This window comes from Centroberyx affinis, unplaced genomic scaffold (genome assembly GCF_046629955.1).
Source record: "Centroberyx affinis isolate AG114_WGS23_722 - 3 ecotype Tasmania unplaced genomic scaffold, CSIRO-AGI_Caff_v1 ptg000442l_1, whole genome shotgun sequence".
Classification (NCBI taxonomy): domain Eukaryota; kingdom Metazoa; phylum Chordata; class Actinopteri; order Beryciformes; family Berycidae; genus Centroberyx; species Centroberyx affinis.
This window is the reverse complement of record NW_027279105.1, coordinates 57,636-83,988: the sequence shown is the minus strand read 5'-3', so window position 1 is coordinate 83,988 and position 26,353 is coordinate 57,636. Positions and strand designations below refer to the sequence as shown.

At 45.8% G+C, this 26,353-nt stretch overlaps 1 protein-coding gene across 2 annotated transcripts; it reads left to right on the top strand.

The window, feature by feature from the left end:
• Window positions 1-1,406: 1,406 nt before the first annotated feature.
• LOC139642248 (G1/S-specific cyclin-D2-like) lies at window positions 1,407-25,537 on the top strand. Of its 2 annotated transcripts, none has more exons than XM_071516996.1 (5): window positions 1,407-1,782; window positions 3,199-3,414; window positions 7,071-7,230; window positions 14,715-14,863; window positions 21,072-25,537. In XM_071516996.1, the coding sequence occupies exons 1-5, from the start codon at window positions 1,609-1,611 to the stop codon at window positions 21,243-21,245; spliced, it is 873 nt and encodes a 290-aa protein (XP_071373097.1). In that variant the 5' UTR covers window positions 1,407-1,608; the 3' UTR covers window positions 21,246-25,537. The 2 variants fall into 2 exon arrangements, with proteins under 2 accessions (XP_071373097.1, XP_071373096.1); XM_071516995.1 differs by having other exon boundaries at window positions 1,407-1,803.
• The last annotated feature ends 816 nt before the right edge of the window (window positions 25,538-26,353 follow it).

Sequence of the window (26,353 nt, the reverse complement as noted above, 5' to 3'; positions counted from 1 at the left end):
CTTTTCTCACAAGTGTTGCTACCATAAGCATTGCCACACAGGCTTCTGATGGAAATTAACAACTTTACAGCGCTGAGGACTTACTGTGCCCAGCCTTTCCCTCATGCATTGAAGTCTCATTTCATTCACGGCTAGGGCTTTGAAGTTGACTAAGAATAGGCGGGGGAATTAGCATATTTATCCACCAGATTCTCTTTGTGACTGTAGGTTACTTTCTAAATAGCGTTTGGCAGTCATTTTTCAATTAGCCTATCGGTTTTATAATCTATATTCTCAGCATCGGTTCCACCTGCTTGTCTTTGTCTGTAAAATAATTACATCATGTGGGCTAAATATGGATTATTAGCCTTCATTACCATAGTTTGTATTATTTGGGGTGAGCAAAACCCATGACTCTCAACTTAGTGTTATCTATAACAGAAGAGTGTGCAAAAACTTCAGCGCTGCATCAAATTTCCTAGAAAGCTATCACAAACCACAAGCGTTTGTGGCTGCTATAAAAGATAGTGTGTGTGTGTGTGTGTGTGTGTGTGTGTGTGTGTGTGTGTGTGTGTGTGTTTGTGTCCGCGCGCATGCGTGTGTCCCTGTACTTGCGTGTTTATACGTGCATGGTCATACATAGGCTACATCCATACATGCGTCATGCTCGGCGCTGAGGTTCATGGAGTGCATTTGAAAAAGTTGGCAGACACGTTGGCTTAAGTAAATCAATATGAATTAGTGACTTTTGTAAGTTTGTTTCTAATCATAGCCGATATTATTCAAATTGCACTCACAAGGGGGCACTTTGCTGCACCAGCAAGACACACTGGCTTCTATAAGGCTTAGAAATATGCATATTAGTAGGCTATATAACACAATAAATAAGACACTCATTCATTTGTTGGCTGTTAACGTAGGTAAATAAAAAGGTGTGCAAACTATATCATCTCCAGTTGGTGATCATCATAAGGAAAATAACCACCATAAATAAATATCAATTATATTTTTTACTCTTAACATAGGCTACCTTATTCTCTTACAGACTAACTTATAGGCTATGAGTTTGATAGCACTTTGATATATCCTATGAATTTACATTATGAAGATTTATGCCAGCCTAAAACAGTGGGTAAACTCTCTTATTATCTATAATAAACATGTGGCTAAACTTGAATTCAAGTGGGTTTATCCTCCACTTTTCACTGCATTGCGTTGTCAGTCTGGTCTTGTGAATGTGTGCAAGTCACATCTGCAGCCTTGTAGATGTCGAAATGTTACGAGTGTGATAAAAAGTTGTCTTGCATGTCAGGAGAGGAGAAAGAGGGACAGGGACTGCAGCGTGTTGCGTCTGGTCTAGAGGTAATGAAGTGAATTGCGTCAGTTGCGCAGGCTTGAAATGCGGCTGATCTGGCCAGGCGGATGAAAGTAGAGGCGCACTGTGGGGAGAGAGGAAAAAGTTCTCAACAAGGAGAGGCAGGACTACTCTTAGGGAGCCCCTGCAGTCTCACTTTTTATGCCTCCAAAAGACTTTCCTTTCTATCCCTTTGCATTTTTGCTCTACAACACTGTTATCGCGTTTCCAAGAGAGAAACCCCACTTTTTTACACAAGTGAAGCCACCAGCACCATGGAGCTGCTCTGCCTCGAAATGGACACCATCATACGAGCTCGTCCCGATCCGAACCTCCTGTGCGATGACAGAGTCCTACAGAGCTTGTTGACCATAGAGGAGAGGTTTCTGCCCCAATATTCCTATTTCAAGATCGTCCAGAAAGATATTCAGCCGTTTATGAGGAGGATGGTCGCCACTTGGATGTTGGAGGTTCGTACCGAAACGCCGAGTGCTGACAAGCCTTATTATTTCCGTGCTCGACTTTAAAGACTCCCGATTTGTTTCATGACTCTTTCACTGAGCGCTGTTTGCAATTTTTGCGAGCGTAGATAAGGCTTGTAGCTCGCATTACCGACCGGCTATTCCCCATAATAACCAAATGTGTCGTTTTCTGTAATTTCTGTGTATAATTTTTTTTGAGTCCAGGCATGAACGACATCGGTTTCAGAAATCACACGTCGTGATAGCTGTGACAGCGGAGAATTTCTTTTGTCTGCCACACTCGGGGTCCGTCAAAGCTGCCCCGTGGATTTTTTAATGTTATTATTTTAGATAGCCTGAATATTTCCATGCACACGTATGCACTCCCCAATGCAATGCTGCCCTGCGCCGTTCTATCGCCATGTTGGTTTTTACAGGAGCGCTTGTGCTTTTCCAGACGACTTTACAGTGTCACAAACGCAATAACAGCGGCTAAAACCTATTGGAAATGACAGAGGAGGGTCTGGGTTGTACACCGAATATAGAAATGACTGTGAAAGACGTTGCGAACATTTTACAGATATATTTTAAATGTCGGAAGGGGCGAGGGCCTTATCTGTCCCTCCGGTCTTCCCCCCGTCGCACTGCCTCGCTCTGGAATTATGTTCGATTTTTGACACTTGGTCAAATATTTTTGGTCAACATCGGTCTGAAAACAATCCCGACCCTTTGAGCTTTATTATCATGTAAAGATCGCCGGGGTCCGACCCAGAGCAGATTTTTAATTAATTTTTGAAATAAATATATCGGCTCGGCGGTGACGCACTCCCAACCAACCTCTTGCTACTGGTGTTTTAATTTGACATTTTATTCATATTTACCGTGCATAGATTTGGATATGAATTGTCGGGTATGATGTGGAAGGCGTCCGTGAACATTATGATGCGAAGAAAATCGGCGTAGACAATTTATTTATATTTTTAATTATTTTATGAAAATATGACGAATGAAAAAAAGTGTGTTTCCGTGTGCTGTGCTGTCCGGGTGTTTTTTTGGCTCGGGTGATTGTGACTTGAATTCATTTCTTAGTGAATGAACTGCAGGAATGCGACTCTATTGACAGTATGTGCCTGAGACCTTTTTCAAACTTTGTAAAATAATCTATTTCGAATTAATTTATGATGTCGCAACCGATTAGGGTTGGGCTCAAATTCTTGGCCAGGCCCCAACTATGTGTGTCATTGAATTTATATGTGCTCTTTATGTGATTACTCTTCTGTTTCGTTATTTCATAAAAGTTTTATATACATTTCAAGTGCTGGGAAATAAATCAGGCCACTGAGGAGTGGGTTATTGATTCCAAATGCTGAACCTTGTTGCATTGTCTGCTGTCTCTTTCTGCAGGTTTGTGAGGAGCAGAAGTGCGAGGAAGAAGTTTTTCCCTTGGCCATGAACTACTTAGACAGGTTTTTAGCCGTGGCACCCACCAAAAAGTGTCACCTGCAGCTGCTGGGAGCAGTGTGCATGTTTCTTGCATCCAAATTGAAAGAGACTCGTCCATTAACTGCAGAGAAGCTCTGCATCTACACAGATAACTCCATCAGACCACAAGAGCTGCTGGTAAGCAACAGTTGGTTCAACACTATTCTCAAAATTCACAGTGGCATCTCTGCGGATTCATGCTGTGGTCACACACTGTATAGGACAAAGCATGGCTGCGTGCCTTATTTTGGCATCTTCCTACAGCAGGTTCAACTTTGGGAACACATGGCTTTATTTCATTTGTTTGGGGCATTTGTTCACTCAAAATATGCTCATTTTAATCATTCACACATCAGACCATCACAGTGAAATACAGCCTGTATTCATTTCACTCAAACTGTCGTCCCATCCCTCACTTTGGACTGCGCCGTCATCAAAGGTGCATGGAAAACGAAAGCCCCAGAGTGTATTGTCCCACAAGGACTCTCTCTCTCTCTCCCTCTTTACTGTAAAAGACCCTCTGGGCTTTACAGTATGTGTAATGGTCTGCATCGCCATCTAGTGGCAGATATTTGCACAGAGCAACGAGGTCAGCTTGAACTCCAGCCAAAGTTTTGATTCTGTTCCTGTCAGAGAGAGAGAGAGACACAGAGAGAGAGAGAGAGAAATTCAAGTTTGCCTTTTACAGTAGCTTTCATCCAAAGATAACCATGCATACATTGTCACATTACGTCATATAGTACTATTTCTGTTTATCCCTCAGACATTTTCAGAGTATGAATGTAGCCTATAGTCAAAATAATGAACATGATTGATACAGCTGGGATATAGTCATGGAGTATTAACAGCAATGTATGACATTTCTGGACAAATCTGCCATCCCTCTGTGTCCTATTCAGGCTGTTGATAAGGCCCGGTTGGCCTGATAATGCCAGCTGCCTTCACCAGCGTAGGCCAATTAATTAACTCAGTTTCACATCAGATAAGTATTTCCCCACTGCTCTGTGGGAAAAACATTCCTCAGTAAACAACAGCCAATCCCACCCATGTTGTGAAAGAGGCCACATATTATGATTCAGACGTGGCTGATGGTTCTAGGCCTGCCTCCCTGCCTGACTGGCGGCGCTGCCCGCGCAGCTGATTGCTACAGTGTATTCATGTTGCTGCCGATCTGCTCTTGGCTTTTTTTTTTTTTTTTTGGGTTTCGGAGAATTTTCTGGAATGTAGCCTATTGCTGCTTGTGAATCATAAACATGCAAGCGGCTTGGAAACGGCATGTCGGCTGAATGTATCCTGTGTGTGCACATGTAAGACGTATTGTACCTGGTGAATATAGGTGGATCTGATTGTGATTGTGCAGCTGAGACGTTCTAGTGAAAACAAGCGACAGACTTAAATGCCCTCTCTTCAGTGAAGGCTTTTACAATCAGCTGTGACAGTTTTAATACGACTGTAGATACTGTAGGTTTGACCGGTAAATGGAAAGTGCATTACAGTGCTGTTGTTGTTTTGGGGTAATGGCAGATTAGCCTTGGGTGGACCGGTCTAAAACAGTAATTAGTGCAGGAAAACTGAGTCTGTCCTACCTTCATGTTCATTGTGAAGCTCTCAGTCCTTGAACTGGCTTGCTGAGGCCTCCGCTCAGCCTTTCTGTATAAGGCAGTATTTTGGCTGACATGCAGATACAGGAAACAGAGATCAGCTGCTCAGGGCATGTGATCGTTTTTTTTGTCCTCATCTTTGGTAACAACTTCTTGTAAAGGGAACCGCAAATGTTACAAAGAAGGTGTGACCGGAGGAAGGCTCTAGCTAGCAGAAGGAAGTGGGTGCCTGCGTGCCACCCTGTCAGCACAGAGCTATAGTGTTGCAAGGCTGTCACAGCTCTCGCTGTAGCCTTCCGTCTGCTGATGGAGCAGGGGGCAGCCATGTTGAAACAGGAGATGGGTCACGCTCGGCGGCCTCTGCTGAGCGCGAATGACTGCATATGATCAAATCACTGATTGATATTAGTTGATATTTAGCACTGACATAACATTTTTCAGTGGAGAGAGCCATCTGTCTTACCTGTATTGCATATCACAAAGAAATATTGTTTAAAACTTTCCATACAAGTTCCTACTCCAGAGGAAGAAAATGCATTTCACCTTTCATTTAGAAGAGATTTCTTTTCCTCAAATATGAGAAATTGTGGGCATATGGCCTTACTGAAAACCCTTTGTTCCCTTGTGTCTTGTCTCTGGCATCAGTGAGACCAAGGAAAGGTTGCCAGGCTGAAAAAGGCCACTTTGATTAGACAAATGCAGCCTGGGAGTGGGGTTAATGGCAGCCATGTTGGATTGTCTCATGACTGAGTCCATGTGGTCCTCTCTCTCTGAAGGGGAAAATCAGCAGCATCATAGGTCCCAGTCACAAGGCTACAGTCTTCGACCAAACAGTCCTCAACCAAACCACGTAATTCTTCCCAAATTAGTCACCAACTCTTCCGTTAATCACCTCCTCCTCTAGGAAGCGAAAGCAACAATACGCTCAAAGAGGACGCCACACCTTGTGTCCCCCCGCCCACCCACACATACATACATACACACACACTTCTGAGCTACGCTATAGCTTGTGCCATCACACACTGCCCAGAGATCCACATTAAAATGGATTGCGAAGCTCTGAGCAGTTGATTCTGGTGGATCTGCCTTTTATAGCGAGGAAAGGTGTTGAGTAATGTTCAATTCAAAGCCTTTCCCTTAATGATTTTCACGTCAAACACTGCCCAAGGTTGTGTTTTCTGTGTGCCAGACGCCATGCAGTAAATTATGTAAAATGAACTCTTGGCGTTGCTTTAGCATTATCTGGCACTTGGCATTTGGGTAATATTATATAGGCCTAGCATAGCATGGGCAAAGAGGGTTTATTTACTGTAGACAACGTTGAATTTATTGATAAGCACCCAAGGGCTTTAACAGAGTTGGCAGCAAAACTTGCACAGTGTTCTTATCATCACAAGATGAAAGGAAGAAAATAATCTTATAACATATTGCAACATACAGGGGAAGGGTTTTGGTAGAAAATAAGTTCTCCATTATTTGAAAAGTGACACCCCTCTTACACAATGATATAAAGGCAAATTATAGAATTTCTTTTTTTTAGTTTTCTTAAAACTTTGCTTATGAAATAGTAATAACTTTGATAATAGAGTCATCTGTATCATATATAAAATATACAGTGTTTAGTGTTCAAACTGTGTCACAAATAACATGACATGATAGATGAGAAAAGGTGAAACATATGACCAATTCATTGCCATTTTCTGCATCATGCCTAACAGCGCTAGCCTTACTATCCTTCCTCATCACACACACGCGCGTACACACACACACAGTAGAACCTCTGGTGGGCCTCTTTAGGAAAGTCCCCAGATGCCAGACAGACAGGGAGGGAGGCAGTGTTGTGAGGTCACCTGGGTTGGTGGCGCTGCTGTTGTTTCTCTGTCCCAAGCCCGGCCAAGCAGAGACTAACGTAATAACAATCTGTCTCTGCTCTACCTCCCCGCCCTCAGCGCTGTACAGGGCCAGGGCCAGGGGCCCACAGAGGCACTCACACACTCTGCGCTGCAGTGTTGTGTAACTGGCTGCACAACTGCAAGGGAGTGTGTTGTAGTCAAGTGTAAACTTACAATACACATTGGTGCTCTCACTTTTTCTCACCTATTCATTGTCTTAGTTTTTCTCAATTTCAGTTATCTCTGACTCTGGATCTGTCTCTCTCCCTCTCGCTCTCTCTCTGTCTCTCTCTCTCACTAGGAATGGGAGCTGGTGGTGTTGGGGAAGTTGAAGTGGAACCTGGCGGCGGTCACTCCCAACGACTTCATCGAGCACATCGTGAGGAAGCTGCCTCTACCCGAGGATAAGCTAGCACTTATACGCAAACATGTCCAGACCTTCATTGCCCTCTGCGCCACAGGTAGGACGCAACGAGAGGCGATGTCACACGATGTTTAGGAAATTATGTCATAAACTTCCTAACTGATTTTTCACCGTAACGCAGTGAAACGTGATGCAACAAAGAAGAAATGTCTCTGTTTTGACTAGGTGTCATTTGGAAAATTGATCCAAAAGTGCGATATCATCCTGATATCATATCTTTCCCTTTTTTTGGTGTTAGTTTTGCAAGTGGCAGTAATCATGGATCAGCTGCCAAGTCAAACCAGGCGATAATGGCTTGCGTCAACATAGTTGCGTGTGTTGCAAAATATCCTCATCTGCACCTTCTTCTTTCAGCACCAAATCAAAACCTCTTCTCTGAATAACAGTGACATGCGGGAACAACTCCGTTCAGAGGCGCGTCGTGGGCCAGTCATGGCGCGCTGTAACTTAAGTGAGACGCATTACCTCCATGTGAAAATATTCGGCCTTAGAAAAACATGTGTCACGGAAGACATCTCGGCATTAGACTCTCAGATCTAACGTCCATCATCTGTCTTCTCCCGGGCTGGTATGTGGTCGTGTTTTAGAGGCGTATCAGTGGCTTCCAGAGCATCCAGTAACACTTCAAAGGAGAGCCTGCCTGGTTGAGGGGCATTCCCATGTCGCGCGGGGTCGAGGAGAGGAACGGACAGGGGCGGAGGCAGGCAGCCCATTGTCTCTCTGCTCTCGAGGTGAATTGTTCCCGCAAGATCAAACATCCAGCGAGTCACGGGAGGGACGGGGAGCCGCTAACATGATCCGAAGACGCGGAGAGAACGAGGAGGAGGAGGAGACGCAAGAGGGGAAAGGGGAGTTTGAGGGAGCCGGAGGAGTGTATTGTTTTTGCCCTGCCAAAATTCTGAGGCATGTCATGTTTTCATATCTCTTTCCCCACCCGCCTTCCTTCCCCCCCTCTCCCGCCCCCCTTTCTTCTCACGCCTCCCCGCCCTACCGCTGGAGGGCATGATAACTTTCCCATAGTTGGGAGTCTCTGTGGGGCAGGTTCCTCCTGTTTGTGGCACCTCCAACGCCAGGTTCAAAGCTACAAAAGGAGGCAGGGGGAGCAGCAAGAGGGTCGCACCTCCACCAGTCCTAATCTTCACATTTGTGGGGGAGATTGCTCAATTCAACCCAGATCCATATCTCGGGGAAACTTCACCCTATTCCCGACACCTTGGAAGGGAGATCCGCACGGCTCCAGACCTCCAGCAGCGGGCTGGTTGACCTGGTGGCTCTCCCTAGGATGGCACTCCTTTCTTTCCCATTTTCCAAGCGACAACCCTCCTCTTCCCCCCCCACCACCACAACCAGCTCCGTTCTCTACACATTACTGGCCACAAACAGGAATGCTGACTACACCCCCTCATGGGAAACAACTGCTTGTGCTGAGATCATTTAAAGGAGTGTGTGTATAGCTAGATGAATAGGTACAAGGGAGGGTGACAGGTATTTAAAACATAAAGTGATGGAATCCCCTGTACTGATTGTGCAATGGATATTATAGGGTGAGAATAGGTTCATGGTTTCCAAGTGGAACAGCACACGTCACGGTGAAAAAATATTCATAGAAATGTCTCTTTTCTTCCTCCTCTCTCTCTCTCTCTCTCACCCCCTATTTTGTGCCAATGGATTAATGTGAGGAATGACAGCGTGTCAGTGATCGGACCTATTCCCAAAGCAACATTGTGAAAGACTCAGCATGCACTTTGTCCTTAATTGCTTCAATGAGGCAGTGGAAATAAATTTACGAGCCTCCTGGAGTCGTCCTCCTGACATTTTGTGTTTTAGGAGAGGCTTTCTGGAGATAGCTCTGGATTAGCAACAGGCCATTTATCTGTGTATGCTCTCCTCAGACTTGTATCCAGGCAAACAGAGAGCAAGGGCAAGATAGAGAAAGAGAGTGGAGAGAGCGAGAGTGAGTCAACAATTTGGTGCATCTGAAGATCTCTGGGAATTCGAAACCCCATTTGTGGAACGTTCCCAGCCGTAAATCTCGGGTTATCTGGTGAGAATCCTCCTTGAGACGTCCTCTGAGCAGAGCTGAGAAGGTAAAGCCGGAGCAGGAGGAGGAGGAGGAGGAGGAGATCTCTCAGGAGGATTTACATTTGCAAGACAGTTGACAACAGGTCACCTGTGGCCTTCCTATTTCATACAATCACATTCAACCCAGCACCACTCCCACCGCTGCTACCCCTATATTGAAAAAGAAAACGTGCATAAAAACCGGGGCTTTCTGTTTTCGAGGGAACAAGAAAGAGAGAGAGACGAGGAGAAAGTGGAGAAAAAGGCCTCTCATTTCTAATGGCTCCTCTCTTTTGATGAAACAGTTCCGTTCGGGCCACTCGGTGGGATTTTGTCAGGTGGCGCAGGCTGGCTCTGTATTAATTAATAACATTGGCTGGCCCATTCAGGACTATGCAAATGGCTCGGGGGCTCAGCTAGAGGCTGGGAGAAAGGAGACAAAAGGCCTGGCCCCTACATTTCATATGCAGAGCCATGCGAGGGTCAGCGCTGCAGGGCCACTTGATAGGAAACACCAGCGTTTCCCTCAGGCAGACCGCCGGATAATAGCCCAGAAACAAGCTCATTAAGGGAGATTATGAACCTCCATTCCTACACACAGACACCAAGCACTCCTAGTTTCCTCTTCTATTCTTATTCAATTGAGGTAAAGTGGGAGAATGGAGGGGGTGCATGGGGCAGACAGATGCACCCCAACCTGTCTGCTGCTGTTATTGAGCTCCGTCTTCTCGCCATATTGGCAGGGATTATGGTGTCGTTTTTTTATACCGACTCCAATAGCTCTTGCTGTAATGGTATGCATGGAATGGTGACAATGGTCATAGGAGTTGGTCAAAAGGAAAGCCTGGAACATGGCCAACAAAGTGTTGTCCAAGAGAGAGTCAATTGTCCTGGAGGACATCATGTCGATCTGCTACAAGACATGAGAGCAAATCAAGATTCTGCGTGGACAGAAGTGCTGGAACGCAGGAGGATGGGGATAAAATTCACCCAAAGTATTTCAATTTTATTTCAAAGCAATGAATATATGCACAAAGGACCAATCAAGCATTCCAAAGCCGTTACACCCTGACAGATTTTGCGAGTTTGCCTTTCAAGATCCCAGCTCTCCAAGCTGTGTACCTGAATCCCAGAGGCCTATTGCCCATACAGGAAGAGAAGTAGGCAAATTGAAACATGCCTGTTTATTTTTTATGCAATGGAGGACCGACCAAACATTCTAAAATGATCCATAAGCCCGCTCTCCTTTTAGCTATGAAGACTTAGCGGTCCTGAGGCTGGCTGGAATGCACCTCCCAGCTTCCTTTCCAAGTTGCTGTTGTATGAAGAATCCCCTCCAGGCCCAACCCATTCTAGAGAAGAATGATTCATCTCAGATGTGGTCAATGAGATGGTCTTTACTTGTGTTTGTTTACACTAAAAACTCCTTCATGTTTGATGAGTCAGAACCCCAACAAATTAGCCACCTCCTCCAACAAATTATCGTCTCGCTCCACACGCTCCACTGATGTTGGGAATCATGTCCGGTCTGGCCGTCTCGTCCACGGCTGAAGCAGGAGGAAGTTTCCTGACAGTATGCGCCCAGGAATGTGATACACAGAGTGAATCATCGAGTGGCATGTCCTGAGCTCCCCTCCTCACCTCACTGGTGTAATCAGCACCACACTATAAATACTGTGGCCAGCTGAGTCACACCAGAAAGGCCAGAGAGAGAGAAAGAAAGAAATTTATGGTTCGGATGTTGCAGTTGTCCCTGCAAAGCTTCAGAAATCAGAATCTTTTTTTATGCTTGGAAGTTTACCTCTGAGGTCATGTTAACCACAAAGACTAACATTTGTGGTTTGAAGTAAAGCAAATGTTAGTGGCAGCTCACTGGGGTACGGAGGCTCCGTAGTTTGACCTGAATGTTGTTCTCATGACACCAGAGCCTCTCTCTCTCTCTCTCTCTCTCTGTCTCTCTCTCTCTTTTCTCTTTCTCTTTCTCTCTCTCTCTTTCTTTCGTTCCATTCCTTTCCCTCTGCAAGCGCAGCTGGTCTTTCTGGGTAAAGAGGCTTCAACTACTCCTCCTGAGCTGTTTATTCAAATCATATCAGCCCTGAATTCTGTCCAAGAAGACAACAACAGAGAGAGAGAGAGAGACAGACAGAGAGAGAGAGAGAGAGAGAGAGATTAAAGTTTGCCATGGATGCGTACAGAGCGAGATGAGTATTCCAACAGGACATAAATAACAAAATTACCAATTCATGCTCTTCCAATTTGGAGAAAAGTGGACTTCTATGCTCCCCTCACTGGATCCGGTCCAAACCTGTACGCTCCTCTATGCTGCCGTTGCCCGAGCCTCTAGGCTGCAGCTGTGATAGTGGAGATGATGGTGCAAGACTGAAGAAAGTTGTCACAGGATGCTACAATTAAGGAAGAATCCTGCTTTCTGGCAAATGAGGTGAAATCTCAATTTCAGCACACTGCGTGACTCAAACTCTCCCAAGTTTTGTTGTTTGTTTGTCTCCAGAGTGACCGTCCGGAACGAGAAGTCGAATGGGATATGACAGATAGCAATATCAAATTATTGTTTTCTCAATCAGGGATTCCTCCCTGTGTCATGTGTGGAATAACTCCTTAGCCCCAGTTGTGAAGTTGTTGTTTGTGCCTCTCAAGGAGCTACGCTAGGTGTACCGTCTGAGTAGCTCTCTACAAACCTTGTTTTGACTACCAGGCCCTACTCCATTAGTGGTGAAACATACTGTCATGCCAATCCCAAAATGATGTTTGTGTTTGACCTTAATCAGTCAACAGGCCTGGGTCCTCGTAACGCTACCCCTTTAATAAACAAAGTCAATAAGCTCTACATGTATAGAATACAAGACCCTGATTTATAGCACTGGAAAGAGAGAGAGAGCAAGAGAGCGTTTGGGGTTTTTTTTTCTTCTTTCTTTTTTGGCTGTTGTTCAACTTTCCAACTTTAATTAATTTACAAGTTTAATGTGCATACTGTGCATCGCAGCCACCCAGGAGGAGTGGGCCATGTAGGGCAGCAGACTGTGTGACCAGAGGCCTGAGGATGAAGTTTCAGGGGGTAGAAACACGGAGGAATGGAGGAGAGGGGGCGTAGGGAGGAGAAAGGGCCATTGAAGGGGGTGAGAGGCGTGCAGGCCAGGCCAGCCAGCCGCTGCTCACAGGGAGCTTTCCATCGCAGGCGTCCCCACTCAGCTACATACACTGTTTATCCTCAACATGAATATCAATGAGGGCCTCCTAAAATACGGCCATTCTTCCCCCCACACGCAGCAGCCACCAGGCCGGAGTGTCAGCCTGCATCGGCTGCACGCGCGCGTCCTTGTTCTGCTACAGACCTGTCTTGTCTTGAGTGCGAAAAATCAGCTTGCTGCCCACTGCCCGCCACTCAGCTCTCCCACAAACCTAAGTCTGTGCTGTGTGTGTGTGTGTGTGTGTGTGTGTGTGTGTGTCGGTGTGTGTGTGTCGGTCTCTCTGTCCGTGCGTCTGCGTCTATGTGTGTTAAGGCATGCACGCATCGGTGCATTGTTCCCTGTCTGTGTCTCTGAGGTGTCTGCCTCCTCGCCTGTCACTCTGCGCTCACTGCACACGTACAGTAAATCCGTGTATGCCTTTGTCCTTTTTCCCCTCTATAGAAAGCTGCGCTCTTACAGCAGTGATGTAATGCCGAGGGGCTTTGTGTGCTCTTTCCTCTTGGCTCGAGGTAGCCTTTAATAAATCGCCCCTTGGCAGAGGCCCAGCGGCTAACACAGGGGTGTATAATAAGTTCATTTATTTGTCAACACTGAGCCCACAAGATGAGAAAGCGCCTGGCTGTGCATGTTAAAAAGGCAGTGAGGGGCTGCCTTTACAGCTATCAAAGGGCCTACCTCTTTGATTCCGGATAAAAAAAAAAAAAAAGAAGGAAGAAAAATCTCCTTCAGAGCCATCGCACGCAGTTTGCTTTGCAATTGAATATGGCAATATGTTAATGCGCAGGCTGTTTCTATGCCCCCACTGCCCACTCCTCCAGCCCATAGGTGGCCCAGGAACAGAGGCATACTTGTGGGGGGAGGAAGGGGGTGGCGAGGGTCGCTGGAGGGCGACTCTTTTCTTCTTCCAAAACCTCACAAGGGTCTGGACACAGACTTGAGAGCGATGTGCAGCAGAGCGGTGTTGTCTACCCCCTCTCCTCTCCCCACCACGCCCACCACCTTCCCCTTTTTTCTCCTTGTTGCCTTGTCGCCATACCATCCATCCCTCCTTCTTCATCTCCCCCCCCGTCCACCCCCCCACCCCCCCTCTAGCTACTCTTTGTCCAGCCTGTCTGACTGAATTGGTATCAGCAGAGAGGGGATGGATGCTGTGTCTCTCAATTGGGTGAAATGAGGTGATGACTCTGGACAATGGAGTCACACTCTTCTGCCTTCCTTCTCGCAGGCCCGCCACTCTATTAATATGCTAAAAGATAGGAGGGCCGCCAATGCAAACCGCTGCCTGTTGTAGCAACAAAGACTGGGGCATGTGTGCCATTCACTGGCCCCATCTAAGGAGGCCATGTGTTGTCCAAAAAAGAAAGGTAGAAGTTGAGCAAGACATAAAGAGAGAATAGAGAAAGGAGTGAGTGTGAGTGTGTATGTGTATTTGTGTGTGTGTCTCTGTTTGTGAAGAGAAGAACTCTCTCTCTCTCTCCCTCTCTCTCCCTCTCTGTCCGTCTCCCTTGCTCTCTCTCTCTCTCACTCTCTCTCTCTCTCTCCCTCTATGCCAGTCGCCTTGCCTTTTCGGGCTTCTGGCCCGTTCACAAGCTGTCTCATTTGCATTATGAATGACAGTGAGGGGAGCTAACAAGGTTATTGGTCTTTGAGACGCACGCCTGTGACCACACGTGGAAAAAGGACCTACAGCAGTGAGCATTGGCAGAGGCACTGAGCCTCTTTATTCCTCCCTTTCCAAGCGCTATGGGGCTTTTTTCAGCGAGCACACGATTTACTCAGGAGATGGAAGAAAAGGGGCCGGGCTGGGGGAAAGGGGGACGGGGGTGGGGTGGGGAGCGGGTGGGGGTGGTTGCTTTTCAGCTCCTTTACAAGCCAAGTGAACCCTCATTATCCAGGCCTCTGGTCATTAGTGAGCGCTGCGTTCAGACCCAGCGCAATAGAAGGATTATTTATTAGCTGACTGCTAGATTACCAAATCATATTGTCTCTGGGAGGGACGTATCTGTACCCCTTTTGTGGAGCATCTGAATTGAACAGTGCAATTCAGAAACCTCACCAGCTGAATACAGCATCCTGTGGTAAATCAACTGTTTCGGTCATTGGAGTTGATAAACTGAGCGTAAGATTTGAGCCCCTGACTTTCAGACAACAGTAAATGTGATGTCATCCCTTACCAGATGGGATATTATATAATTTAAAAAACAATAGCTTCGAAGAGACCAGATACTCACTGAAGTGTTTCTTCCTCTAACAGATTTCAAATTCGTCATGTACCCTCCTTCCATGATCGCCACAGGAAGTGTGGGGGCGGCGATCTGCGGCCTACAGCTGGATTCAGCCGACCAGTCACAGTGGGGCGACAGTCTGACAGACCTGCTGGCCAAAATCACAAACACAGAAGTGGTGAGTTTGTTTTATACTCCGCTGTGACGTCCAGAATACTCAATGCAGCTTGGTTTGGTCAGGCGTTTTTTTGTTGTTTTTTTTTATAAAACATAAATTGACTTTAAAACGGTGATTTCCAGTGTGGTCCCAGGATATAGCTTGATATTCCTACCTAGAAAAATTTGGGAGGATGTTTTTCTGAGTAATATTTACATGAGGAGGAGTAAACTATCTCTACCAGGCAGGCTTAATAGCTATATCTAATCAGTTTGGTGTTCACTGCTATTTATCTAAGTACGGTGATTCCAGTGAAGCTGTGATTCAACTCTGAAACAGCTGCTGCAATCATTGGAAGTTTTTGATCTCATCAGCCAGTATCCCCCTCCAGGGAAGCATCACAATTACTCAGCGTCTGATTACCACTGAAATATACAGTTTTAGAATCACACTTGTCACACTTGAAAACAAGCAAATGCAAATGTTTTTCTCCCAAATGTTCCTTTGCAACCATGCTGACTTTGCCTCTGGCAAAAAATTCCCTGTTATTCACGTCTGATGATTTCCCACCAACTCTGATCAGGGCTTTTAATGCCAACACGTGCTTATCAGGTTCATTAGGTTTAATATCCAAGTACTATCTAAGCTCACCACATCAGTCTCTATCTAGTCTCCTGTGTCATACACTGTACTGGACTTTGACCTCGAAGCACGCGGCAGGTTTCTTTCCCTCTCCCCAGCAACACGCTCCGGTTCGGCTGCTCGGGGCCCCTTCGTATAAAGAAGCCTCTTAATCCAGCCGGGCTGAGAGCGTATAGCTGCTCTGTCGCTGACAGGAATGCTGGCCAGGCTGTTGTGTGGCTCTCCGGGTACAGCGAGCGGTGCGGCGGTGGGGAGTTCAGTCCAAACACAGGCAGGGCCTCGGCCGACTCTGAGATGCCTGGCTTTCATCACGGAGAGGGGAGCGGGGTTCAGTTTCGAGCGGCGAGTCGGTGGGCAAAGCCGCGGAGGGTACGGGGCGAGGGGAGCGAGGCCGAGAGGCGCTGATGAGAAAGCCTTGGTTCGGTTAGTAATAGCTGTGGTAAATCAAACATGAGCGTGTGAGCCGATGTGTGCACGCTGCACAGGGAGCAGATCTGAGGGCATGACACTGATCCCGGGCCTCAAGCCTGGTATGTTAAATTCTGTTGTAGCTGTCCCAAAAGGAGGTGAAGGAGGAGGTACAAGAAAGCTGTTGAAGTGTGAAAAGGACACTGAGGGGGTGTCACGCCTCCCTTGCGACAGTCAGCCCTCTCTCCTCTCCTCCTATGGCCCATAATGCATCGCTGCTGGAAAGCATGGCTCCCTCTGGTGCGAGGCGTGTGAAGTCTCGCTCAGCAGCGGAGGAAAAACAAATAGCTGGCCTCAGCAGCACAGGGCCTCAGTGTGTCTAGGCAGCGAGGTCTTAGACTTGAGGGAATTAAGTCGCTCCATCTCTCCATGATCAACTCCTCACATTCCTGGATTCAGACAAGCCATGGCTCTCAGAAAACACAGGAGGCAAAGCAGAGGGCACCCCTCCTGATTCAACGTGTATGAGGGGCTTTAGTATGAAACGCTAAGCAGCCAGCCAAAAATAATCAAGGAGAGGATATTTTTTGTGTTAAAAGTTACTTTAGCGCACAACTCACCCCCGACTTGTGCACCACTTGTGATGCAACTTCAAATGAAAAGCTTCATCACAAATTTCTCATGACGACTTTCGGTCTTAAGAGGTTGCTTAAACGCTGCTAACCCTGTTTGTCACTGTTGAGCAGACGAGCTTTCACACACTAAGAAAGAGGAATTGGTCATCGCTGGCTGTGCCGCTTTAACACTTACGCTACCTTCCTTTCCCATAAGCTGAACCACTTAATACGTCAATTTAGCACCCAATGGCCACCTCACCCTCAATTATCTGTTTGACTGCAGTCATCAGTCTGGTGGTATGAAGCAGAGTGTAAAAGTGTACACACGACATATTTGGTTTTGGCCGGGGGTGTGCAGGCTTGGCGAGATGGAGAGATGTAGGGCAGCGAGACCTGGGGCTTCTCGTAGCTCGCCGGCCAAACAGCCAGGCAAAATATGAAGGCAAAGCAACTTTCGCCAGCCTCTGCAGCTGCCGCTGCCAACAGCATCATGGCCAACGCCACCCCCCTGGCACCCCGCTGGCATCTGTGGTATCCAGAAGCTGTGGTTTTCCAGTGGAAATGTGATAGGGCCAAGTCACCATCTCGGGCCGCCCGGAGGAATGTGTGTACAGCCTCACACACACCTGGTGTGGCCCAGTGGGGCTCCCGGTTGGGGACAGCAGACGAGTCTGCGTGCCAGGGAGCCGAGCCATGATGGGCAAAGGGATTGGCAGAGAGAAAGAATGAAAACTGTGTGAAAGTGTTGAGTTTGGAGAGGGAGGGAGATCAGTTGTGATTCCTTTAAACTGTACGGGTCATCTGCAGTGACAGTAAGTATGCTGGCACGTGTACTTCTCCGGAAAAAAATGTAGACTTTGTGGAATCTGTTGCAAGGGTAGAGTGTTGCTCTAATAAAAATAATACAGTTGAGGATGATGGTGTTGCATTCAGGCCAAATGTGGACAACTTCCTTTTATTCTTGGGAAGAGCGGGAGTAAAACAGGAAGAGAGGTTAGAGAGATGCAAGGGGTAAGACCACCACTTCCTAGTTTTCATCCTCTGGCACTCGTCCACTCTCACTCTCTCATTCATCTTTTTTTCCGTCCGGAAACACATTTCCCCGTCTCTCCCTCTCTTCCTCCTTTCATTCCACTCTTTCGTCAGCCTCTGACCAACGCTGAAGTCGTCCTAAATAAGTTATAAGATGGTCGAAAGTGTTTTTTGCGAAGGGGGATTCACCAGTAATGTGTTTGAGCCAGAATACATTCAACAATATTGCATTTATTGGGAAGGATAATTTCCCCATTAATAGAGCCTGTGGCGTCACTGCTTGTGATGTTTCAGCACACAGGCGAAAGAAAGAGAAAGGTCACATTTTCTATTGTTGCTTGTGCAAATTTAGGTCATGTGGTGACTACTTATTTCCAGCCTCAGCCTCAGGATACATTTTTTAAGATTCCCTAAGATCTGTGTGTGTGTGTGTGTGTGTGTGTGTGTGTGTATATGTGTGTGTCTGTGTGCCTCTGCCTGTGTGTGTTTGTTTCAGCTGTCTGACCACCAAGTCCTCCCAGAGTAGCAAACACTGTTTTGTGTGGTACAGTCAGCAGTTAAAATACATTCCATGGCTTCACACATTTCTTCCTTTTGGTTTTGTCTGTCTGCACGACTTCCCCCTACCGCCGGCTGTGATGTCACAAAGGCCGCCCAGGGATAATCCGCATGCCCCGATTCGTCAGAAAGCCAGTTTGTTGCAATATGATGGATGTTTGAGGTGGGGCAGAGGGAGGGCTGTAACGGCGAGGGAGGCTCGGAGGTGGTCATGTGTTTTTCGGGGGCTGAGGCTGCAACAACAAGATGCTGCAGCGTAGCACTGCCTTCCATTGCCCGGCTTATTCGGTGCTGTTGGCCCCCCCTCGGTATCCAAGTACCTTGAGCCTCTCTGAAAACAGTATTGGTGTTTCCAGTAGTCACACATTGAAGTCATTAAAGTTTCTCGAATAAAGCCCACGGGGCTTGGCATGGGATCCGAACTGCCGCTATAAAGAGCAGCAGAGAGAGAGGAGGGGGGGGCAGAATGTCTTTTAAGAAGTAAAGGCCTGCATTCTTGCGGTAAGACACAGGCAGTTCCTTTACATGTTCTGTGCTTTACTTAATTTTCTCACAGGAATTGAGATTTTATGACTAATGGGGCACATGTTGGTGGGAAGATGTTGTGTGTATGTGTGTGTGTGTGTGTGTGTGTGTGTGTGTGTGCGTGTGCGTCTGTGTGCGCACGCTCGTGTTAGTGGCCAACCTCTGGAGGAGATTAAAGTGACAGACGCCGGTCGGGTTTCCTCCACGTCAAACCCGTTGCCGGGGGAAACGTTCTGCCAGAGGCACCCGGCCCGGAGCAGTCCAACCTCCCCAGCATCACATCGATCCTCATGGATTTTGACCAAAACAAAACTCACTAGAAGTAATCATTTGTAGATGTTGGAGCTCTTAAAGAGATATAGATGTCAAGGCAGGAATTACTTCAGGCAGACTGCAGATATCAGCAAAAACCTCTCTAGGCTCATATTATGGATTATTTTGTCAATGGTCCTGTGATGTAAGGGGTTTCTCAGCTTTCTTTACAAGAGCTTTCATTCAGTAAACAAGTTAGCCATAACAGCCACAAGTGTAGAATTTCAACAAATTGCCAGTTAGTTTTAACAGTAGAGGTCGTTGTCAGTCAGAAATTCGTATAATTTACCTTTGAGGACGTAGTGCATGTTCCACCCTGTAATGTGTCATGCTGCTTGACCTTTGACACTGTGACCTTCTGTTACTCAGCCGTGTGCAGCTCCTGAGGAGCAATTCCCATGTGAGTGAGGTCTCTGTTCTCGTTTCACCGAGGCGCAGCAGCCCCCAGAAGCTATAACACAGGCTCAAACTGTGGCCCATCAGGTTTAAATTAGCTGTAAATTTCTAAAGAATGTTTCCCCTCTCCACAAGCAGTATACATTCACCCAACCCTCCGGCCATGGGGCGCTCTCTGTCATTTTTCCCACAGACGCCTGGTGCTTAAGTCCGGGGCGTTATGCGTGTGTGTGCGTGAGAGAGCAAAGGACTCGGCTTCAGGTGTGTTGCAGCATTGCACCACCAGAGAGCAGTGTTATCTCTGTGCTCTGGATGATGGGAGCCTACCTTATATGAACATATCACATGGCTTGTACCATGGCAGCAGTCTGGTTTTACTTCCTCAAGATCTTGAATGACTGTCATCGCCGCTCCTCACCACACAGGAGCAACATATTGGGGTTTTTTGTTACTGTTTCACCCCCTGTCTTCGATCCTCTTTTTTTACCACCCACACTCCTCCCTGTAGGAACTCCCCGCTTCTCTCCCTTCCCGGTTAGTCACTCCCTATGCCTTCGCGGTGCTGTCCCCTCTGTCAACCCTCCATCAGGGAAGGATATGAGGGCTCTGCGCTGTTGAGAGGCTCCTCTCCCGGGAGGATTCTCGGATTGCCGCGGTGGCCTTTGATGGTGAAAGGCGAGCCGGCCGGGTCTCAGATGGATCCCCTGCAGGCAGGCAGGCACACAGACTGGCTCTCGTTAAAAAAGCACCACCTTTGTGTTCCCACAGGAGGTGGATGTAATTAACATAGCTTTAGTACTACCTGTGTTTTCACCCGGCGTTGTCAAGGCTACTTCTGTTTGGGTTTTGTGTGTGTTTTTGGAATGGCGGAGGTGGGATAGGTGGGTGGTTTGGATGGGGGGCAGGGAGTAATGTGTGTGCATGTGTGTATGTATGGGTGTGTGTGTGTGTGTGTGCGTGAACACTATAGGGGTGGTGTTCAGTGCACAACCCTGGTGGGCTGATGTAATGCTTGGTCTGCTCCTTGTCTGTGCTCAGGCTTGGCAGTGTGTGGAGCTGCTGGGAGGGTAGCGGTCATTCAAAACCCCTGGCCTCTCCTGCCCAGGGGCCCCTGCGCCACCGCACCACAGACCCCCATTTCCCGTAAATTCACTACAGTTTTCCCTATCTCTCTTGTCACTTCTGATGATAGCTGTGAAGGGCAATTTCCCCACAGGGGGAGAGCAACTTGTCCGATTCAGGCCAAACTGTGTGATTAAGGACAAGCCGAACAGCCTTCTAGCCATATGAAATATCGAGCAGATAAGTAACTGTGACAGCAGCTGTTTTTCTACTCACCTGTGAGAAACTCATATTTGCTTTGGCTTGTGCACTGAAAGTCTTGGATTTGCCAAAGAAGTCATGCAGACACAAAATTCTAAATCTTAAAAACATTTTGTGTCATATTCAGTCTGAAAATCTTATTTTCTTAAAAACAAGTGAACAATTCAGCCAGTGGGAAGAGATACTTCCACTTGTTGCTGGTACAGTTTTACTTGTTGCATCAATTTTCTAGAAACAAGGCAGAATAAAGCAGATCACTCCACTAGTATAAAAAAAAAGACACTTCAAGAACATTCTGATTGATTTGAATTGGAACCAAGAGAACTGATTTCTCCCTCCCATTAGCAGCTTAAACGACTTCTATGAGACGGACATCTTTTTTGACAGCCTGTGCTTTCTCTCTCGCTGCGTTGCAGGACGTTCTCAAAGAGTGCCAGGAGCAGATTGAGCGTGTGTTGGTGAGCAGCCTGCGCGAGGGCCGGCAGCAGCAGCAGCAGCAGCAGCAGACGCAGCGAGGCTCCGGAGGCAAAGGCCTGGACGAGCTGGACCAGTCCTCCACCCCGACAGACGTCCGCGACGTCAACTTGTGAACCACCAGGGGGCAGCGTTGCGCAGGATTTTAAAAAAAAAGCAACATCAAAAAAAATCTCTATTTTTTTGAAAGAAGAAAAAAAAACGACAAAACAACAAAAAAACATTTTAAAAACAAACAAGCCCTTGAGAGAAAGAGAAAAAAAATGCTTGCTAGTTTTTGTAGATTTCTATTTTTCCATACAAAAACACGTGCCCATGTATCATGAAATCAAAGCTATCTTAGACAGAAAAAAATAGATGTTCTACAATGTTCTACTCTAAAAAAGCGATGAATTTGATACGAGGAGAAGCTCTGTGGTGCCTTGGATATACAGAAGGGAAGCCAATCATATTTTGCATTCTGCTCTTGATTGTACAGTATGATCATTAAGTTATATCTTAACCATAGCTTGATAATGAGGCTTTTAAACCTAGAAATGGGGAAACCATTCGAAAATTGCATATATGGGATCACAGTGGGGCTACCGTTTTTTTTTCTCTGTTTTGTTTTTTTCTTAGTATTATCACTATTATGTTTTTGGCTGGTCTAAGAGAGGACACTTGTCGGAGCTCCTCAGACCGTGAGAAGGTCCTCTCCACGTCTCTGCTGTGTGTCGGAGACGAAACGGAGAGGAGGCATTGAGAACATAATGCTGAGAGCTAGTAGGTCCCAATTCCAGGGAAGAGACAGGATTATTATTATTATTATTATTATTAATATTATTATTACTGAACATATTTTGGAATTCCGAGTAGTAGAGATCAATAAGCTCCTTTTGTCAGGCTGCTTGTTAGTGTGTGTCTCTGTGTTTGTATGTGCATGTGTGTGTGTGTGTGTGTGTGCGCGCGTGCGTGTGTGTCTGTATGTGTATGTGACTGCTATATGTGATCCTGTATCTATATCAGCAGTGTGCGTTCTAAGGCGTGAGGCACTTGAGCAAACATTCGAGTCGAGTCAAAGACTTGCGGTTCGATATTAAAAGACTATGGAGCAAGCCGAGGCTACAGATACTATGTCCGTCATTTTAACAGGGCATCTACGCTATGTCACTGCCTTCATGCGTTAACAATGTCTCATGGTTCGTTGTTGGCCAACAATAAACTCATGTGCATGGACTATGAGTGAGAACGAAAACTAGTTAGAGAGAGAGAGAGGATATGGGTGAAGGGGGGCGTCACTTGGAGCCCCTCATCTTTCCAAGAGCATTTTTCCTGAGGTGTTTCACCTCAAACTCAGAGGTCATTTTAGGTGTTTGTTGATCACTGCCATTCTATCAATTAAATATTACCAGATACTTCATTTTTCACATTGTTACTATATGGTGTTTCCTTAGTTGTGAAAGGTGTTTTAGGCTGCTTTGAGTCTGGACAGAGGAGTTAATGGTCACACTTTCACACGTACAGCCACGTATGGCACATGTGAAAACAGAGGAAAGGACGATGTCTTGAAGAGAGTAAGGCTTTTTTTTTAAAGTCTGGAGGACTTTGACTCCTCTGTGTTAGCGGCGAGGGAACAGGGTGTGGTGCGGAGAGAATGAGGAAGAGAGAGGGACAGTTTGCAACTAGGAAGGCACTGTGGAACTGTGGAGGGCACGGGACGGTAGGGCAGGGGGGCTGGTAGAGGTGCAGGAGCTTGCTGCTGTGTAGGAGATGGGGATGATGTACGGCCAGTGGCTGGAAGATACAGAACAAAAGACGCCCAAAGGCCTCACGTTAAAACTTTGATATCTGCATATTTGGCTGGATTGAATCGACAGTAATTTCTCGTAACGGATGTCTACAGTGACACGGCTAAGTGAAAAAAAAAGAAAAGTTCTGGTTTTCCAAGTAAACGGAAAATAAACGAGGAACTAAGACTGTACGCTGCCAGATCATCGTTTGAGGATGAACTTTTTTTTTTTTTCGGGGGGGTTTTAGAGGAGTTACAGGAAGATAATATACTATCAATGCATCTGGAGTCCCACATAGGGTTGCTTCAGCTCCCCTATATGATTTCAATGGCAAAGCACTTTGAAAACATGCTCCCCAAGAGACAAATGAAATGAAATACGGTGGGTGGGGATTGGAGATGAATGGATGTGTTCTATTTCCTTGTTAGCCTTTTCTTTGGTTTACTTTGTAGGGCTGGTTTCCCAATCGTCAGACGTACCCTTGTCAAGCAGGAGTCAAACTAAGAGGCTTATCGCAACTTATGATGAGAGGACATTCCCATCGCAAAAAAACAAAAAAACATTCCGATTCAAATAAAGTGCAAGTTTAAGGGGAGTCTGACCATTTCATGTAATTTGAACAAATACAAAAATGCCAATATGAATTGCAAAAATGCCTACATACAAAGTTCACTGATCGATGGATTTTTGTCTTTGTTTTATTTTCTTTCGGTTATCAAGAAATGAAATATTTGTTTTACTTGAATTTTTTTCTTTCCATTTTGATCTGCATCACAGCGACGAAACGTCACGCAGGCAACGAGCGACAAAGAAACGGTGGTCGTAACATCTAATATTTGCACATGTTCCTCAGAGGGCAATGAGGTTTTAACTGTTAAGATAGACCAGAGCCTTTGTTCGAAACCACCTTACCTGATGTGCGTCGCCATGGTCGGTCAGTTTTTTTTACGGCGCTGCCTTGTGTTTGCAAACTGTTCTATGTTGTGTAGTTCAGGCCTGCTGTCTGTCAGTCAACACCTCTCTCCCCTATGAGCTTTGCTGCTTCTATCAGATCATTGGCAAGGGGGTTTCGTAAGCCAGGCAGACATCAGCGCAAAACAAGAGACAGATGATTTTTTTGTTTTTGTTTTTGTTTGTTTTGTTTTGTTTTTGACACATGGTGTTGCCACAGCAAGGTGTTATTGCCTTATGCTTGAGTTTTCATGAGGGTATGTTGACTTTGCTGAGTGTGCGTATGTCAGACTGAAGAAAAATGTGGGGATGTAATGTTTTAGTGAGTGAAATGTTTTCAGAGAAGCATCATGGAGGAGCTTAACTGATAAAACTGGGCAATTTGATGACTCACGCCAAAACATCCCCCCCCCCCCCCCCTTTTTGAGCAATTGATACAACCCCTGAATTTTGCCTCTGTTTGCCTTATGTAAGCTCTCTCCCGAACATACTAGTTGTGATTTTTCTTTCCTGCGATTTACTGTTGCCTGTGTTATGTATTGAGACCACCTTTCAATTTGTGTTTGTTATGTTTTACGGGGTGACCAGACCCACAAAAGAGTTTTCTAAGATTTAGAGATACTGTATTCCAAAGTGAAGAGAGGACAGAGGAGGAGGTGTGAAGACATCAAGAAAAAAGTGTCAATATTTTTATTGAGTTATTGTTGTCTTTTTGCGCTGCTAAAAGCTATGAATTTGTTTCATTTCTTATATACAACAAAATAACATTACCTAGTTGTGATGTGTCACTTGAGTGTGCTGCTATTTTATAAACATTTGTATTATAATATAATTATTTTACTGCTTAAGAGATACATTCAGAAAACCGAAGTAGATGGTGATAGAAGAACATGAAATGAGTATTCGACTGGAAATGTTCTTTGTACAGTTTGACAGTTTGCTTAGATAGCATGTCTCCTTTCCCCTCCTTTTTTTATCTATTTTGCTCTCCTTTTTCAGTCACATTCTGCATCAGTGGTATTTCCTATACCTCAGGATTACTGGACAAAAAAAACAAAAACAAATCCATCACCTATACCTCTGCAGTTAGGGAGCCTGGAATGGAGAAGAATGGTACAGTGGGGGGAAAAAAAAAATCGCTTTATTGTGGATTATTCCTACTGTTCTGGCGGGGAAAACATCTTGCTCAGTGAGATGAGAAACAGGAAATATGCAAGGCTTCCACCTGGACTGAACCTATATTGGAGGGGGGGGCATGACGACATCGCAACACTTCCTTGGGGTGTTTATACCGTAGATAGTTCAAGCATGTTCATAAGTTCATGTTGGTGCTACATCTGACTTGTTTTGTGCGAGGGAGGGAAAACAGCATTCCTATGATGGCCAAAGTACAGTACTTGCTTTATACACCACAATCATTCTGAATGTCAGTTGATATGGATTCTGTATGTGATAAAGATACGTTTTGGTCTGAAATATTGTGTGTGTGCCATTGTAACTGCCACAAAATAATGGGTCGGCCTACACCTGTCACAACCAACCATAAATATCCTGATATCTGGAAGTTTCAATGGCGCAGATTTCCCTTTTAGTTGCCCCCCCCCCTCCCCCCCCTCCACTATAAATCATATCATGTACCTCAATGTCTGTTGCACAACCTCTGTTCAATAAACTTCTGCTTTAAAGAGTGTGACACCATATCAGTTCGCTGGTATTTCCCACGCCTGCTTTCCTTTTCATTTGTGTTTTGAATTGTTTGATTATCAATAGAATAGTTTGTGTGGGTGCGTTCATGTGCACATATTTGTATGTGGTGTGTGTGTGTGTGTGTGTGTACATAGCCAGTGATGCTACTTTGGTGCAAAGTTCAGCTGTATCAATTAATCACTAGAAAGCAATACAAAGCAGCGATGACGAACATGGGACAATACGTTTTCCTCTGGTCAAGATATGAGGAAGACCAGTTATAAACACACCATGCAAATGTGTTCAACAAATGGACCAATAAAATGCCTTGTTGCTCCCTGCTGTCCAGTAAATCCAAAACCAAAACTAAGGAAACACACACTGATCAGAAAAAAAAACAACTCTCAACCAAAAACACACTTATCAAAGACTGCCCTATCCAGATGGCTGGGAAATAGAAATGTAATGGGGTGCTTATGGACAATAAACTGTATGCAGAACAACACACTCAGACAAACAAAAAACAATCAGAGGGATACTAGGCTCCCAATAGTCCTGTCTGGGCTGGGGAACATCTTAGATGGCTAAATCAAGCGAATGAGGCAAGAAGACCTGTATAAAAAAAAAAAAAACTTCAGACATGATATTATGTGATCTATGACAGGTTAAGCTAAAAAAAAAAAAAAAAAGAAACAAAGAAAGTAGGCTACACAATGTTCCTTAGATGTTATTATTTGGGAAATGATCCTCTGTCATTAACTAACCTTGCTGTTCTAAGTTAGATCATAATTATTAAGCAGTAAGGTGTGAGGCCCTGC